Below are 14,562 nucleotides of genomic sequence, written 5' to 3'. Positions count from 1 at the left end.
ACACCGGAATAACTAAATTACAGCATTTCTGCAAACCAGAGACCTGCCCTGTCTGTTTAGGCAGCACCTCCTTGATGATCCAGTGCTGCCTACTCCTGAGCCTTGCTGAAGATGTAGGTTGAATTTCACGCAATGCTTCCTCCTCCTCCTCCTTCCCCAGAACAGTCTATAAAAGCTAAGCTGGTGGGGAACGCAAGGAGATGCAGCTGCCCATTAGGACACCAGAAACAGAACAAGGTGGAGGAGAATCCGTCTTCTATCTCCCAAGCTAGTCATGCTGGTTTGACCACAAAATAAATCTTGGGTTCTCCAGATCCTGAGTGCTGCATCTGCACCTTAAGGTCTCCCTGGATGGAAACCATGACGACCAAGCAGAAGGTCATTCGAGTGTCCACCCAGCAGCCAAGCTACGCGGTTTGCGTGCTGGGGACAGAAATTTCCTTAGACATCAAGGGGTAAGTGATGGGATTGTTCAAGAACTTGAGCTGCGCGCAGATTAAGACCTTCTGGTGCCTGGTTTTTTAAATCTCAGCTTGGGTGATGCCTTCACAAGTTCATATTTCTCCTCCCACCTCCCCATCTCTTGTGGCTGACCACACAAGGGTGCTAGAAGAATGACTGGGACAATATATGGGGGACACGTATGTGGGAAAGGCTGTATACATGCTATTTAAAGTGTTCTTTCATTAGCATCAAATAAAGATTCTTCCCAACACATTTTAGAACTCACAGTTTACAAGAATGCATTGCCAGAAATGATTGAATACAAACCATCTCAAGAACCAATCAGGGAAGAAGCAAATTGTTACTCTTTATTAGCATCCTGACATTCCCAGGGAGCTAATAATTTGAAAAACAGTTAAGCCAATCAAAATGCATTGTCCTTTTTGAAAAAAAGCAATCTAAAAAACAGGATGGGAAGAAGACAAAGGCTGTTTCAGCTTTAGTTCTGCAGAATGTGATTATTACTTGTTTTTCAGTCTCCTGAGCTTCCAGAAGGCAAATTGGCTTCTACCTTAAATATATTAAGTTTCCTTTGAGCAAGACTTTGGGTTGCTCATGAATATATCCATGTAGTTTTCTTGACAAGAGTACAAAAATGCCTTTTCTTACCCCCGCTTTAAGAAATGCAAAGAATAAACAGAAAACACTGCATTCTTCCAAAGCCCGTCTTTCTGTAGGATCTAAACTTTGAATCCCAGTGCCAAGATTTGGGCGTCAGACCCAAATCATATTATGACGGTATCAGAGAGAGAGAGAGAGAGACTCAAGGAGAGGTTTTACAATTAAAAAGTCAATAAAATACAGCTCAATAAGTCCTCTTGAAAATGCGAGGGCTCAGCGTGCGGAGAAGAAATAAAACTTTCCCCTGAATCTTCAGGGCTGTGAATTGGAATAGTAAAACATATTAGACGTGCAACAACTTGAAACGCAGACATGAATGGTCCACACCCCTGGGAGCAAGGTGCTATTTCTGTTCCCTGGGACGCCCAGGTGCGATTTTTTGCAGAAAAAAATGTGCAGAGAACCAAACCGTGCAAAGGGAAAAAAAAGGTCCACAGGAAGCAAGACGTACAATAATTGTATTAGCTCAAGTGAAGAGGCACTGTGTGAAATGTGGGTGTAATTACATTTCGGGGGCACGTTGTATTTCCTCCTAAGAGTATGCCAGGGTTGTTGAAGCACAGGGATGGACAGGAAAACATGTCCATGCGTTATTTTAAAAGGATAAAAAACACTGAGTAATCCTGGGTCACCTTCATGAGCAATATGGAATGCATGCAGGCTACGGGGAGAAAAATAAGAGGAGTCAGCAGTATAAAACCCTGTACACGGAACGAGTTTCAGTGAACGTGGCCTTTACGCCCCAACTTTTGACCCAACTCGTCACGGGCCTGCGGAAAATCCGCCCGAGCAAATCCATCAGTCAATCTGACTGCCTTCAAGGCGACACAAGATTCTTGGTTAGATTGGTCCTTCCACGCGGGACTTCTCCTCTTTCTGTCGAACACAAAGGAGGTGTGCAGGAGTCCTTTTATTACAATGTCAGTTAAAGAGGACATGCTTTCGCTTTTGTGATTTCTTGCTGTTTTGCTCCTTGGTGTGCGAGGTGTGTGCTGAGGGTAGGTGGAAAGTTTGCACAGGGGTATTTAATTGGATGCCAGGATGATGGGCGTGCAAGGAGCACTCTTAACGCGTGCTTTTTGGTGGACGGAGCTCTGCTGACCAGGGAGGAGGAGAAATCAGGGCCTTTCTTCACAAATATGGAGGGCAGCATTCCTATAAATCCTTGTATCTGAGCTGTCGGGCCGTCGTCGTGCTACAACAGCTGATAAATCCCGTGGAAGCCGGCTGCAGGAAGAGAAGCCACTAAAAGACTTATCGCCTTGCGCTCTCCCCTCCTGAGTGTAACTGAGTGTACTGACAGATTAATATATCCCTTTACAAGTTGCTACAAGACATTAAGGAGAGAGAGCACCCAAAAGAGGAGGACTGCAGAGTCGATATTAAAACCCAGCCCCCGAGTAGCACTTGGGTTTAAATTCAGAAAAAAAGCAGGGATCTCTTCTGGTTTAGGCAAGGTTCTCTGGACCACAACCTGGGAGACAATTTAGAAACGACAGGAGAAAAGATGAGCAGAGCATCTAAGCTGGCCGTCAGTGTTTCCAGGGCCAGATAAAGTCCCATCTCTAGATCAGCCACACCATTCTGGAAAAAAGAAAAAAAGTAGGGTAATTCCACATACACCCCTCGTTTGATTTAATCCTAGTTCCCTGCCCAACGGGGCCACGTCCTTTGATGCCCGGGGAACAGCCGGGCTCCATGTCTACGTTACGTATGACCCCAAACTCATGTCAAAACCTGAAGGCGCCAAGACGTGGCCTCTTGATGCAGACACCGAGGTCATCGTGGCTCTGAAGGGCGTGAGCAGGGCCGTCAACGGCGACAAGGTGAGTGGGACAGCTCAACCCACCACTGCCCTCTGGGAACAGCAGCCCAGGGGTTCATCCCAACGGTCTTTCTGCCAAGTTGGATGAGAAAGTTTCCAGAAGAGAGGATGCCTGCAGAAAGGGAGGATCAGAAATCCCAGAGCGATTCTGGCAGGGTCCTACTGATAAAAAAGACCTTCTTGGGGAGTAAAGCTTGAGTTAGCAGCTCCTTTGAGGACACGTCCACTCCCAGCCATCTGGCTCTGTAGGTTTTCCTGCCACGTGACGGAATATGGACTCATAGGAGTCAAGTCTCAGCAGGAAGACAACTGACATATTAAAGTTTCTGGCAGCTCAGAACTGACCTGGCAATTCTTTCTCTTTGTAGGTCAGAGTGTCCTATTATGGACCAACTGGGCACACCCCTATTGCCAGCGCCTGGGTATACATCACTTGTGTAGGTAAGCATCAGCTTGGCCCAGAAGCCGGGTCTTCTTCGATGCGGCCTCTCTTAAGGCACGGGGATCGCACCTCTCCAAATATCTCCACGCTGCGTGGACACAGTTGATTCCAGTATTTTAAGCTGCTTTGCAAAGTTTTTCGACAACTCTGTGCAGGTAGGGACAGAGAGTTTTGGACGCAGTAGGGAAGGATGCTGGGAATTATTGTCTCGGTAACACCAGGCAACCAGACTCTTTTTAAAAGGAGGGTTAAATAGTTTTTCAAACTCTCTTAGAACAGGCAGGGAGCTCGTTTCTGAGGTCCTGGACTTGAGAAGAGAACAGAAGCAGAAGAGGCTAATGTTTTAACTCTGCCCCTCTCTTAGCTCTCTCCCTGGATGCTGATACCAGCCGAACTGGATCCGTGGAGAGCTATGCCACCAACAAGGTAAAGGTGAGTTTCGACACAAGGATCCATTTGTGAACATGCAACGGTTTGCAACGCAGACTTGAATTGATCTTGGTCAGAGCTATGGAAGTGTTCCTGCAAAAAGTTACAGGTAGTCCTTGCTTAACGACCACAACTGGGACCGGAATTTTGGTTGTGAAGTGAAGTGGTCATTAAGTGAATCCGACCCAATTTCATGACCTTTTTTACAGCAGTCATTAAGCAAATCACCGTGGATCGTTAAGCGAACCATGCAGTTCCCCATTGATTTTGCTTGCCAGAAGCCAGCTGGGAAGGTCAAAAATGGCAATCACGTGACCACGAGATGCTGCGATGGCCATAAATGCGAACTGGTTGTTAAGTGCCCAAATCATGATCATGTGACTGTGGGGATGCTGCAACAGTCATAAGTGTGAGCACCAGCTGTAAGTCGCTTTTTCCAGCACCGTCATAAGTCTGAACCATCACTAAACAAATGGTCATTAAGTGAGGACTACCGGTATCCTGTCAAGGGATGGTGCGCAGGTTACAGCGTTCTTAAAGTCGTTCTACAGCCCATCTGCGTTAAAGCTGAAAGAGATGTTGGAAAAAGCAGCATGCCGCCACAAAATCAGAGAGTGCACTCAAGTCAGCCTTAGAGGAGGTGGTGAAATCTTTGGGTCTTTCTTTCCTTCTTCTCCCCCGCAGACCAGATGGACGTGGGGCCCAGGTGGAGAAGGAGCTGTGTTGCTGGTGAACTGCGACCGAGATGGCCCCAGCTCTGGAAACATGGATCGCGCCTATCCTTACGTGCGATCCCACACGGGTACGAGCTAGGAGTGGGAGAATCATGTTATGCGATCACAGGACAGGTGGGGGCTTCTTCAAGGTCGGGGACCCAGCTTTGAGTGAACTTCCACCCTGACGCGAACATGGTTTGTGTTTTGGGGCCAGCTTAAGATTTCCCTTTTTTGGATTCAGGACTTCCTCATCACAGGCCTCAGGTGGAAATCAGAAACTAAAAAAAATCCATCCTTCTCTATTACCACATTGTGGTTATTGCTCTTTGACATTTTAAAAGGGTGGTTTATCTTCAGGTCCTTGTCTTGTTTGATCTGACACACTTTATGGAGTGCAACTCACCTGAGGCCCTTCGGAGAATGGGTGAATAGATGTTTTAATAGGAAGCCACACCTGGGTACAGCAGGCCCATTTCAAGAGGTGGGGCAACCCCTGGAGAAGGGAAGGACCAACGGCTGTCACTCATCCCCAGCTCTGCCGCCTGCGGGTAACAGAAGAGCTGGTTCTGCGAAGGAAGCTTGGCCGAGTTAGGGTGGAATCAGATCTTCTCTTACAACAACTTGGCCTTAAGGCCCACAGCAGCCCCTAGAAAACCCAGAGGTTAAAGTAGGATCAAAGCTGTGCAGGGGCGAGAAATGCGCAGGTGAATGAGGAAGGTAGAAACAAAAGGGTCCATTTTGCACCCTTTTGGATTTAAAAGGAGAGTCCTGTGAGGTCCAAACCAGGCTCCTGGGCACCCCATAAAGCTAAACCCAGAGCCTCCCAGCATCACCCAAACATACGTTTCCTCTGCGGAATGTCGGCTTATTTTCCAGCCTAAGATTGGCACTGAGCATCTTGCAACTCGAGCAAGAATCTGGAGCACCAAGACTGAGCTTCGAGCATCTTGCAAGGTGATGCAACGTCCAAGACGACGTTGATGGCCCACTGTCTCCACATCGAACCCTTGTCCCTTCTCTTTCTCAGATCTACAAGACTTGTCCCTTGTAATTCTCAACATTGATAGCCCCGCCGGGATCTTTGACAACCACAAGCTGATTCTTCACATCTCCATGTTCGATGCTGCGAAAGTGAGAGTTTTCCACGCGGCTGGTAAGTCGCTAGGCCTTTGCTCCTTCGGACCCCGGCTTGGCAGAACCGTCCACCGCTTGTGTGTTAATGGGGCATCATCCCCACCATGTTGCCTTTCCAACGTAGTCAGAGCAGACTGAGAGAGCAACGCCACCGAGATCCAGGTTCTTCTGGCAGCAGAATCTTGCAAGTCTGAATGTGCTTCCCCCGCCTCGCTTTGAACCGAGATGTTTTCTCAAGTTAGTTTCTTAGAACAGAATCAAGCCGCTCTTATTGGACCACTGACCTGGTAGCGTCTTTTCCTCCTGTCCTTCGAGGCCATTCTGTGTCTTCTACACAGCGGAAGAGCTTGTAACGTGCTTCCTGGGAATTCTGGGAATTGCAGTATGTCTGAAGAGCACCAGGTTGGGGAAGCCTGTCTCCACCGGATGAATACGCTTTCTTGGCAACACTGTGGGCTCCTTCCGGCATTGCCTCTTCTCCATGGTCTGGGTCTTCCTGGTAGTCCCCTTCCCAAGAACCAACCAGACCCAAACGGGCTTTGTTTCCAGGCTCAGACAAGCTCAGCCAGATGCTGCCACCTGGCAGTAGGCGAGAAACCATCTCCATCTTCAAGGCTTCTCTACTGCAAATTGGAAGGCAGATGTTGGGGAGAAAAGGGATCCTTCACACGTTGTATTATTTATTCCCGTTGACTTCCTTTCCGTTGGATGGAAACCTCATAATGATGCCATGTTCTCAGCAGGAAACACACCAGTCTCCCATTATGAGCACGTACTGGGATCGGAGCAGCTCTCCTACACCGTGGAACCCACAGATGGAAGAGGACAACATACGTTCTACGTTGAGGGCCTCGCCTTCCCAGACAGAGACTTCAACGGCCTGGTGTCCCTGAATGCAACGCTGCTGGAGCAGACTAGCCCGGTACATATATTCATTCTTCATTGCAATCCACGATCCATTCCTAGCTTGGTATTTCTGGTCCCAATCCTCTGCATTTCGGCTGCAAGATGGTGTTCCACCTGGCATCTATCTCTGCTGCTTTCCTGTTTTCATTTTAAAACCTGATATCCTGCATTTATAATAGTTGTATCCTCTTGACAGTTGTCACTCTGGGGGAACTAATAAGCCTTGGAAGGAAAACGAAATCAAAATGGCAGTTCAGGAAAGATTTCTTTTGAAGCTGCAGGCAATCCGGGGAGGCCCCAGAGCTGGTTAGCGGTGCAAATTTAAAACCCAGAGGTCTGCTTTGGGTATAAACCTTGGTATCTGCAGTTCAAAAGCTAGGACTAGGAGATGGGTGGGAGAGAGATCTTGCCAACCTGTTTTTCATGCTAATGTTGGTTTCTTCGTTATGGTTTGGAACGATGAGTCACAGTCGCATGCATCTGATTGCTTCATAAAGAAGTGACTCTGGGCGAAGTGGATAAAACCACACAATTTTCTGCCCTGCAGGCCACTTCGACGAAGCAGTTCAAGTGAGAGGTGTAAGGCGCTGGTCATAATCGCATCCATTTTCTCCTCTTCACAGAATTCACCAGCCACCCCAGTCTTCACAGATACTGTGATTTTCCGCGTGGCCCCTTGGATCATGACCCCCCACACGCAGAAGCCACTTGAGCTCTTTGTCTGCAGGTAGCCATGAAGCGCACGTGGGACTTCCCTTGTGGGGGTACCAAGCCTCATCGACAAGAGTTATGGCCCTAAATGGGAGGCTGTAGATTTCTCCTGGAGAGAGCTGGAAATTCATAGCCACCCAAGAGTTAAGTCCTGAGGACAGGACAGAAGTTTAACTGTGCACTTACAACCGAGGCCTCCTAAGCCAGCGTCGCTCAACCTTGGCCCCTTGGAGAGGTGTGGACGACTGGCTGGCCGGGGAATTCTGGGAATTGACGTCCACACCTCTCCAAGGGGCCAAGGTTGAGCAACACTGTCCTAAACTAAGGGAACATTTCTTGATCACTCAACTTGGTCATTTGCAATTCCTGTTGCCACCACAATCCTCTTGTTTCTCGTTTAGCATTGAGAAGGGTGAGAATACCAACGAAAAATTCACAGAGGCGATAAAGCTTCTAGCAAGGGAAACCAACTGCAAATTAACCATTTGCCCAGAGGTAGAAAACCGGGGCGACCGCTGGATCCAGGTATGCTCTGCGGGCAGGCTTGGAAAGCCGCACGACCACAGATCTTGCCTTTTCCCGCTGAATACTGTAAAGATGTCCCTATATCCCGCTTGTCAAGATGTCCCTATATCCTGCCTCCCCTTTTCCTGGCAGGACAATGCCCACTTTAATCAGGCCAGGCAGCCCAGATATTTTGTTCTGTCTCAGTGTGGAATTTTATGGTGGCCAAGAAAGAGTTTCCCACTATTGACTTAGTGCATCTTCATAGACTCACCAGCCACCATGGGTGTCATGCAAAGACGGTCCTTAATGTAATTATTTTGGTCCGATCAGGGTTGGACATCTAGAAGATGCTGAATGTTGCTGGGGGAGAAATGCCCATTTTATCTACCCTTTTCCACCCCTTCTTCCAACACAGAGAGTCCTCTCAAGGAGAAAAGCAGACTGTGGACTGGATGGGCAAAGAATTTCCACCATCCCTAGTTTTTGCCTTCTCTCCTTCCTCCTCTCTCACCCAACACCCAGCTCCTGAGGTTGACATGTTTTGTGGGGAACTATTTAAAAACCAGTCCTTGCCACCCAAAGCCTAAGAGATCATGGCGGATCAGACCGGACCCCTGACCAAATGTCTTCCCCCGACAGGATGAGATGGAATTTGGCTATGTAGAGGCTCCTCATAAATCCTTCCCCGTCGTGTTTGACTCACCCAGGAACAGGGGCTTGAAGGAATTCCCTTTCAAGAAGATTCTGGTAAGCTAAGCGCTCCCACCATTCCGGGCAAGCTGGTTCCGTAACAGAAATCAGATTCTCTCCTCCGTATAATCGGAGAAGAAGCAGGGGCATCTCTTCTTTCTCTGAGGAACCAGGACACAAAAAGGGACAACTTTCAGCCTAAGGCGAAGGAGGACTTGGAACCGCAGCTAAGTTACCCTGTTCCAGCAAAAATGTGGAAAAGTGGTCCATGAAGCCTTGTTCCATAATAAAAATGGTTAGGCTTCCGAGTGATAGAAGATTGTTCAGTGGTCCTCCTCCTCCTCCTCCTCCTCTTCTTCTGAAAAAAATAATAATATTTTCAAGACTTTTAAAATGCTCTACCCTCTTTGTCTGATCGCCACCAAGGGTCCTGATTTTGGGTACGTTACCCGGGAACCGAAGAACGGGAGAGTCTCCAGCCTGGATTCTTTTGGAAACCTGGACGTCAGCCCCCCTGTGATGGTCAAAGGGAAGGATTATCCTTTGGGGAGGATCCTCATTGGCAGCAGCTTTCCTGGGTAAGGGGGCCCTTGGGGCGTGCGTTCTCCATCACCCCTTAACAAGCCGGAGGAGCCAACGTCAGAAACGGTCATGCATCCCTGATTTTCTCTGGCTGTCCAGGCTGCACGCGCACCACATCTGCAGGTGCCGCATCTTGGTTAAAAGGAGACTGAGATTTATTTGCTTGATGTCCTTTCCTCTCCACCAACCAATGGCACTCAGCGAAAGTAAATTAAAAGCAGCAGGAGGGCACATGAATTAAGCATCCATTCATCGCAGTAGCCAAACTGGTTCAAGCATCAAAGGCCTGCATGATTAAAAATGTTCCTGCCCAGGCTGACTTCAATCTCGGTTTTCACCCAAAGCTTCTGTTTCCCCCACCAATAACGTAGTGGGAGGGGATATAGGCCCGGAAGTTACTTGTAAGCACCCCTCTGTCCTCAAAAGAAGCACCCACGAGAGGTGTTTTTCAGCACAGGTGAACATGCCTCTGCGTGTAGGAAATCAGAATTATTCCTTGAGCTTCGGCATTGCCGTTCTAATCCCACGTTCATTCTCTCTCTCTATCGGCCCTCCATGCTTAGATCCGGCAACAGGAAAATGGCTAAAATTGTCCGGGATTTCCTTTACGCTCAGAAAGTTCAATGTCCTGTAGAGCTTTACTCTGACTGGCTGACGGTGGGCCACGTGGACGAATTCCTGAGCTTTGTCCCAGCTCCAGGCAAGAAGGTATGGGTCTATGGGGAAATTATTTCACCAGTTCCCTTTCCCAGTTAAGCTTGCGTTTCATCAATTATAGATTTTGAAAGGTTTGCCAATTTACCCGGCTCAGATTCGTCACCAGTAGCTCTCTGGGGCCCAGCACCGTCTGTATCCCTGTGTGAAGTTTTCCCTTAGAGGTAGTCCTCCTTTAACAACCATTCATTTAGTGACGGTTCGGACCTATGACGGCGCTGAAAAAACTGACTTATGACCGGCCCTCACACTTACGACTGTTGCAGCATTCCCCGTGGTCATGATCACGATTTGAGCGTTTGGAAACCAGTTTGCATTTATGACCGTCACAGCATCCCATGGTCATGTGATCACCATTTTTGACCTTTCCGGCTGGCTTCCAGGAAGCAAAATCAATGGGGAACCGTGTGATTCACTTAACGGCCACATACTTTGCTTAATGCCTGTGGTGATTTGCTTAATGACCACCGCAAAAAAGTTTGTAAAATTGGGTAAGATTCGCTTAATGACCACTTAGCTTAGCAACCGAAATTCGTCCCAATTGTGGTCGTTAAGTGAGGACTACCTGTATAACCTCTCACTTCTCAAAAAATAAATAAAATTGGACTGACCATTGGCATTCCATATCTGGCATGTTTCCTTAGTTCAAATGTTTGTGTGGATGCAGTGACATCACAGCAATGCCTTTCAGGATGTAGGGCAGCAGAAAACATCCTGTATCGGATGATATTGTTGAAATTAAATTCTGCTCAGGGTCTTACCTTTGTTGGGGGTTTACACGCAGGGATTTCGGTTGCTTTTGGCCAGTCCCCTTGCCTGTCTGAAGCTGTTTGAAGAGAAACAAAAGGAAGGTTATGGAGATGCTGCCCTGTTTGAAGGTGAGCCCCTAAAAATTATTCTTCCTGGCTGATTCAATGCCCTGGAGGGATCAGCAATCCTGACTTACAAATCTTATTTTCCAGGTCTGAAGACAGTGGGGAAAATGACACTCAATCAGCTCCTGGCTGATAGAAGTTTGCGCCAAGACAGCAAGTATGTGCAGGTAAAACAACAACCAAAACGTAGCAGTTTTTGCCTCCCCATTTCAGCTACAGGTAGTCCTCGTTTAGCGACCACCTTGTACAGCGACCATTCACAGTTACGACGGTGATGAAGAAGTAATTTTGCCACCGTCCTTGCATTTATGACCTCCACAAGTCTGTAAAGCAAAGAAAAAGCTGAAATAAGATCATAAGCACAGCTGCAGTTTCACTTAGCGACTGCTTTGCTTAATGACCAGTCCCAATTGTGGTCGCTAAATGAGAACTACCTGTATTTGAGTCAGGGAATTCAGGTGTATTTTGTCCTTTACAAAGGCTTCTGAAGTACACCACAACTTGCCACATTAAAAAAAAATGGTTACTAGCAAAATGCAGAAGATCCTCCATTGCACGTGTACCATTAAGCAATCCCTTTCCAGTCATTTGGAAGCGCAAAACCGAACCCAGAATTGCATGACCCTCCCTCGCGTATGACTTTTTCCGAGAAGCTGGTTTCCAACATCCAACTTCGTAGATTTTAAGATTCTTAGCTTCTGGGTCACTCTTAGTAATTTCCTTTCTTGATCATCATTAGATCCTCTTTTTGCACCTAAGGATGAAGTATGTCAGATAATTGCAGTAGTCAAATCTAGGGAGCCATAGCTATTGCCTGTTTGCAATTCCCAGGCTCTTATTTTTCACCAAGTAGAAAAAGTACTTCTGTGTTTGGTTTACAAAAATCTGTATCCGTTTGGTGTAACCTCTCTCCCCAATAAGGTTTTCTACCTCTTGGGTTCCACCAACTTGGAAAGGAAACATTACTTCGGAGCCCTCGGTGCTCTCTGAGTCTGGCTGTTTGCTTGAGGACGTTTCGTTCATTGAGAACAATAAAAGTTCGCAGACATTACTTGGTTTGAGAAAGATTAAAAATGCTCCTTGAATCAACAACAGGACATATTTTTAAACCTACTTGTCCCTTTCTAAAATATCCCCACCACCTCTTTTCTAATCTTGTGGAACTACTTCACAAGGAAGTGGGCAGAAAATCAGTTTCTTGGGTCCTGACACTCTGAGAAAGGGGAGAAGATGCTGTCAAGGCAGCTTTACAACGAAGTGGAATTAGCTCATCCGGTCGTGTTTCCTGTCTGGTCCACCTGGGAAGGCTGACATCAATCTCGCAAGTCTGAAAGTACAAGTCTCCCGCCGTCTCCTTTACAGCCCGAGAAACCAGGGAGGGTCCCTCCTGAGCCCCTTTCTGTGCCCATTAAGCAGCTGCGGGCTCAGCCCTCTCTCATCCGACCCTTCCCTAGGCAGCATCTCTTCTCAGGGTCCTTCCCACACACCATTACAACGATAGGTCATTACTTGGACACTAAACTCAGGATGATGATGAGGCAGACATCAGCCCACAGGTAACGAAGTTCCTTCAAAACAGGCAATACGAATTAAGTCTTTAACCTGATGGGAACCAACTTGCATTACTCACATTCTTCTCCGTTTCCTCTTCCCAGAGTTGCATTGACTGGAACCGAAGTATTTTAAAGCGAGAACTTGGACTGAGCGAACGAGACGTCATTGATATTCCGCAGCTCTTCACTCTGGAAGGGGCCACTGCGACAGCCTTGTTCCCAGACATGGTGAGGTCTTCGCCTTCCAATGAGTCTTTTCAGAGCAAGCATCCCTTCTGAGCAGACTGGGGGGGGTGAGCCAACACCCAAGGCTGGTTTTCAATTCCGTGGTTTCACCCCAAGTTTCCTGGAGAGTAGAGAACAGCAGAGATTTATAACCTACACCCTTCCATCTGCAGAAAGGAGAAATTGGAAATGTTCTTTAGGATTGCATTAAAGGTGCTGGTTTTGAATGGGTAGTGGCTAAATGGGTAGAGTCTTTCTTTAAAAGCTTTACATGGGGTGGAAGGTTAGGAATGGAGATGATGGCCAGCCTGCACTGCCAAACCAAGCTGGTAGCTTCTAATCTAAAGGCCCTGAAGAATATGGCCAACTCCTGTTGACTCCTAAAGGCAAAGCTTAGACTTTAAACTCCTCAGCAGAGACACAGACATTGGCTGGGTCTCCTTGTGCCGCAGAAGGCCAACGTTCTAGCTGTCTGTGGCTTCACCCATTTGCAATAAATAAAGTCATCCAGCCAAGTTGTACCTGTGAGACTTCAGTCAAACGCTGTTCCAGACGAAGGAGTCGGTGTCCAGACGGTTGAGATTTCAGCCACACCTAAGAGAACCTTGACTCCAATCTTAAGTGATTCTCCCACCCACCTGCACACTGATGCTACTTAAACTACATGCAAGGCCAAACTGGTATTTTAGTTTACCTTACTCATGAAGATAAAATGGAGAGGTTTTGGAACAGCTAACACAGGAGATTAAACATTAAAATATATATATATATAGGTGTCCTTCCAGCATTGAATGAAGGGAGCTTTGGGCGTTGACTGCAAGGATGAAAGCTTGGAAGAAAGATGGATGAGAAACCAACTCAACTCTCTGTCCTCTTGATCCCTGCAGGTGAACATGCTTGTCTTAGGGGAACATCTGGGCATTCCCAAGCCGCATGGCCCCATCATCCATGGCCAGTGTTGCTTGGAAGCAAAAGTCCGCTCCCTCTTGGAGCCACTGGGCCTATCTTGCACTTTCATTGATGACTTTTTCTCTTACCACGTCTTACTGGGAGAGGTCCACTGTGGCACCAACGTCCGGCGAGAACTTTTTTCCTTTCACTGGTGGAATGTCCTTCCGTGAACAGGGAGGACTGCCCCGTAGACTCATTTTTTTCTCAGCCCCTTTGTCTCCAAGGTTTGAGAGAAACAGCAGCATGGAAAATTGCATGATGGAGAGAGAATATCCTTTCCAAAGGTAATTTCTCAGCACCTTCCTGAAATACCTTTCCATTTGGGGCCTTTTAAAACACGAAGCACTAACAGCTAACCATGCAGGGAAATGCAAAACAACACAGTAGGTAAAATTGTCTGGCTTTCTGGAGGAATGCTGTCTCTGGAGAAACCAGTGCAAAATGATTTGGAAAAGCTAAATAGATTTACATGTCTAAAAACACTTTTCAATAGGAAATTATTCAGAAATAAGTTGTCTCATCAGGAACTTCTGGGTAAAATCAAGAGGAACTGCTGTCTCTCTCCTCTCTGTATGGAGCAAGAAACATCTATCCTGTGATCATCCTTAGTCATAAATTTGATTTCCCAAAGCATTTTTCACTTTTTTTGGAACAGGGGAGGGAAGAGGCAACCTGGAAATCAGGCCCAGTTCTTGGAAGCTTTTGCTGTTTCAAGGCTAACTCCAGGTTCTAAACAGATTCAAATCCAGCCCCAACTTTGATTCCTTTGCAGAATTTGCAAGAATATGATGATTTCTGTCCCCAGCTTGGCATACGTAGATTTAGATTAAGAGTAGATGAAGCACAAGCTGCAAAAATTAGGTCTGTATCTCGCAAAGGAGGGAAGGATGGGAAACCCTAAATGTTTAGAATGAGATGCAATCATTAGCTAAGCCAGGAATGCAACAATACTGAAAATAAAAACGTGCATCACAAAATTGACTCCCACTTGTGTTGATGTTCACTCTTTCCAGCCTGATGCAACTCAGTCGTTTTCATCAGCACCACTCAAAAGAGGAAGTGCCTGGAATGGCTGAGGATGTGCAAACGAAGTCACCTTTTTCCTTTGAAAAATGAAGTCACCTTTTCCCTTTGAAATGGTGCTTTTCCAGTGAAATTTCTTTAGCAACAGGCACAC

At 47.0% G+C, this 14,562-nt stretch overlaps 1 protein-coding gene across 1 annotated transcript; it reads left to right on the top strand.

Annotated features, from left to right (window-relative positions):
- Window positions 1–360: 360 nt before the first annotated feature.
- LOC134507150 (protein-arginine deiminase type-1-like) lies at window positions 361–13,555 on the top strand. The gene is made up of 16 exons (XM_063317640.1): window positions 361–455; window positions 2,771–2,951; window positions 3,319–3,391; window positions 3,757–3,818; window positions 4,506–4,623; window positions 5,565–5,690; window positions 6,415–6,593; window positions 7,201–7,304; window positions 7,690–7,813; window positions 8,435–8,542; window positions 8,912–9,063; window positions 9,631–9,775; window positions 10,566–10,659; window positions 10,744–10,823; window positions 12,312–12,437; window positions 13,322–13,555. Exons 1-16 carry the CDS (start codon window positions 361–363, stop codon window positions 13,553–13,555), a joined length of 2,001 nt encoding a protein of 666 aa, XP_063173710.1.
- Window positions 13,556–14,562: the final 1,007 nt, after the last annotated feature.

The sequence above is a fragment of the Candoia aspera genome, chromosome 18, assembly GCF_035149785.1.
Source record: "Candoia aspera isolate rCanAsp1 chromosome 18, rCanAsp1.hap2, whole genome shotgun sequence".
Lineage (NCBI taxonomy): Eukaryota > Metazoa > Chordata > Lepidosauria > Squamata > Boidae > Candoia > Candoia aspera.
Note: the sequence above shows the minus strand (reverse complement) of the source record. Positions and strands in the feature narration are given on the sequence as shown.